At 58.9% G+C, this 2,974-nt stretch overlaps 1 protein-coding gene across 1 annotated transcript in view; it reads right to left on the bottom strand.

Moving 5' to 3' along the window:
- TMEM151B (transmembrane protein 151B) overlaps nucleotides 1–1,604 on the bottom strand; it is a 2,461-nt gene extending 857 nt beyond the window's left edge. Inside the window, 2 exon segments of the mRNA XM_010863230.1 lie at nucleotides 5–303; nucleotides 716–1,604. Of these exon segments, the coding sequence (XP_010861532.1) occupies nucleotides 5–303; nucleotides 716–1,366 (950 nt within the window). The 5' untranslated portion in view covers nucleotides 1,367–1,604.
- Between the last annotated feature and the right edge of the window lie 1,370 nt (nucleotides 1,605–2,974).

Below are 2,974 nucleotides of genomic sequence, written 5' to 3' on the forward strand. Positions count from 1 at the left end.
CGGCCTGGCCGGGTCGGGGAAGGCCACCATGAACTCGCGGAAGTCCACGTTCTTGAGATGCATGCCCTCGCGCGCCTCCATGTAGTCGTCCAGGCCCTCGTTCTCGGCGAAGAAGCGCGCGCGCTGGCACAGGTACGCGTTCTCGGCCTCCACGCTGGCGAAACTGAAGCACTTGGTGAAGCGCAGTCGTGTGGCCGGCGCGCCCTCCAGCCCCACCAGCGCCTTGGACACATCGCGGACGCCACAGCGCGCGTAGTCGAACTCAGCCTCGGCCACGTGCGTGTTCACGCGCTCATGGTAGACCTGCGGCGCCGGGGAAGGCGGCGGGAGTCGCTTCAGTCCGCTCACCCTCGTCCGCCCTCTGGCGGCTCTCGGCGCCTGATGGAACCCTCAGCCTGTCCTGGCTTAGCTCCCGGTTGGAGCCAGGTAGGATCTTATCTCCAGAGACAGACCCTGGAGTCAAGACTGCCGGGCTTCGAATCCCAGCTCCACCATATACTAGCTGTTTGACTTTGATATTGGTTAAGTACTTAGAGCAGAACCTGTCTGCTAATGTTTGCTGTTATTATTATGGTGGTGGTTATTGCTCTCCTGTGGCAGTGCCCACAAGAGCTCACTGCTGGCTGTGCTCTCCCTGGGGACAGTCGGGCAGGGTCCCAGCAACCACCCCACTCCCATCTGGACCACCAGCCTGTGCTCCCCTTCAGCTCCTCACCTGGGTGGTGGTGTAGGCGTCTCCATTGCGGTATCGGGTGACTTGGCGCGTGCGGCGGACGTAGTGGTAGCTGATGGCCTTCCACCAGATACAGGGCGTGGCCTGCTGCATGCGGCCCACGCGCTCTCGCACGCTGCTCACGTCCACCCGGTGCTGCAGCTCGTGGCGGGCTTGGCAATGCCAGCACTCCACCAGGTAGACGGCATACAGCATGAGCAGGAAGGCCAGGGGGATGTAGACATAGCCGTTGGAGCAGGGGCTGTCGTGGTACATGAGGCTGTTGCCCTGGTAGGCGCTGCTGAAGGTGAGGCGGGTCACTGTGGTGACGTGGCACCAGGCCACCGCCCCCAGGCAGCCGTACATGAGCAGCGAGAGCAGCAGGCACTTCCAGTGGGACTCACGGCAGAGGGACTTGGTGAAAGAGGGCTGGATGGGACGCTGCTGCTCAGATGGGCAGGCAAAGGGCCGAGATGATTGGGGAGTGAGACGGAGTGGCAAGGACCCAGTACAGAGATGAATGCGGGAAGGGAGGGCCAGAGGCCAGCACCCGAAATGACAGGGAGAGACAGACAAGGATGTGGAGAGAAGAGTCAGACCAAGATGGGAGGCCAGGACCAGAGGTAAACACAGAAGTGACCCAGAGTGAGCCATGAGGACAGGAAAAAGGAACAGAATGCCAGTTTGGGGAAGTGCAGAGAGAGATACCCCAAGAGGCAGAGGGATCAGAGCCAGGGGTGGAGGGAGAAGGCCCAGGTAGCAAAGAAGACACAGATGGATAGGATGGCACCCAGAGGAATAGTCCAAAGACAGATAAAAAGATGACAGTGAAACAGGAGAAGGTGTGGGTAGGGAAGACAAGGAGGACAGACAGGCATCAGCGAAGGCAGGTCCCCAGCCCAGACCCCTTCCAGGTATTCTAGGAAAGGAGGGAGGGGCCCACTGACATCCCCTTCCCACTTCATAGGTGGGGCCCTCCCTTCTTCCAGGAGGAGCCACTTCCTTGGACCCATCCACCTCCCTCATACCTCCCAAGAAACCCCAAGTGCTGTCTCCTTCCCCACACTCTGGACCCCAGAGTCTCCCTAACATCCTACCCCTGTTCTAAGATGGAAAGCAGTGGGTTTGTGTCCCTGAGCAGCAGGTGGTCCAGGAGGAAATATCCAGATGGGCAGAGGCATATGGCTGGGGAGAGGGGATGGGAGACAGGGGTGGGAGTGGGAGGCAAGGAAGAAGATATTTGCGGCCCAGCCCTTTGTCAAGAGAAAACAGTTCTCAGTACCCAGGCTTGTTAAAGCACTAAATCATGTTCTGCCCTGCGGTGGTCCTGATGAGTTGTTTATGCGTCTGGCTCCTCCACTAGACAGGTGCTCCTGAAAGCAGGGCCTCATTCTCTTTGCATTCTGGGTGCTGGCACCCACAGCCACTCAAGGACAAGTATACTGAGTCAGATGTCTGGTGGCAGCCTGGGCTTTCCCTCTGCTCCCCCCACCGTCTAGCTTTAGGAACCCCCCACACACCCTCCTGCTGAGATCCTGACTTATTCTTTCCATTCCCCTGCCTGGACCTGGAGGCTCCCCAGGGGAAGGGAGAGAAGGTGGAGAGAGGAAAGGCACAATAACAGGCAGTGGGCCCTGGACTGGTGTGAAATCCAAGGAAAGATCTGGAAGTACAGATAGGTGGCTGGGTTAGGAAAGAGTACTCAGCACATGCAGACAAGATTAGGGTGCATGTGCCTTTGTGGGAGCCTCACCCCTGGGGAGTGCATATGTGCCCCTTTGCATGCCCACTTGAGTGTGTGCTTGTCCCAGTGAGAGTGCGTGTGAAAGGGGCCCTCCCTGCAGTCCTGCCTGTGTGCTTCTGCCCTAGGGCAGTGTGCAGTGTGTGCACGAGCGTGCATGGGAGATTGGGGAGCCCCTGGTACTTTCCTTCATCGCTTTGTCTCCAGGTTTAGTATGCCCCCAACGAGGGGTAGCTATGCTTGGTACCAACACCTGGAAGGATTTCTGGGAGTCCCCTGGAGGGGGATGCTACACGGACGTTGGATGAGAGAGGCGCACATCCCCCACACAAACAGTCCCAGTGACCTCAGGGGGGATGACTTCTGCACACATTTGACCTTCTTAGGACCCCAGCTCAGGTAACACCACCGTTTCCTCCGTGGACCTGGCAGGTACTCTCCTGCCTTCCGCAGCCCCTCCAAGTCACCCTTCCTGGCCTTCTAGAGAGCATCTCCCTCCGCGAGATAGGATCCCGGCTACC

This window comes from Bison bison, unplaced genomic scaffold (genome assembly GCF_000754665.1).
Source record: "Bison bison bison isolate TAMUID 2011002044 unplaced genomic scaffold, Bison_UMD1.0 scf7180017864487, whole genome shotgun sequence".
In the NCBI taxonomy this organism is placed as follows: Eukaryota; Metazoa; Chordata; class Mammalia; order Artiodactyla; family Bovidae; genus Bison; species Bison bison.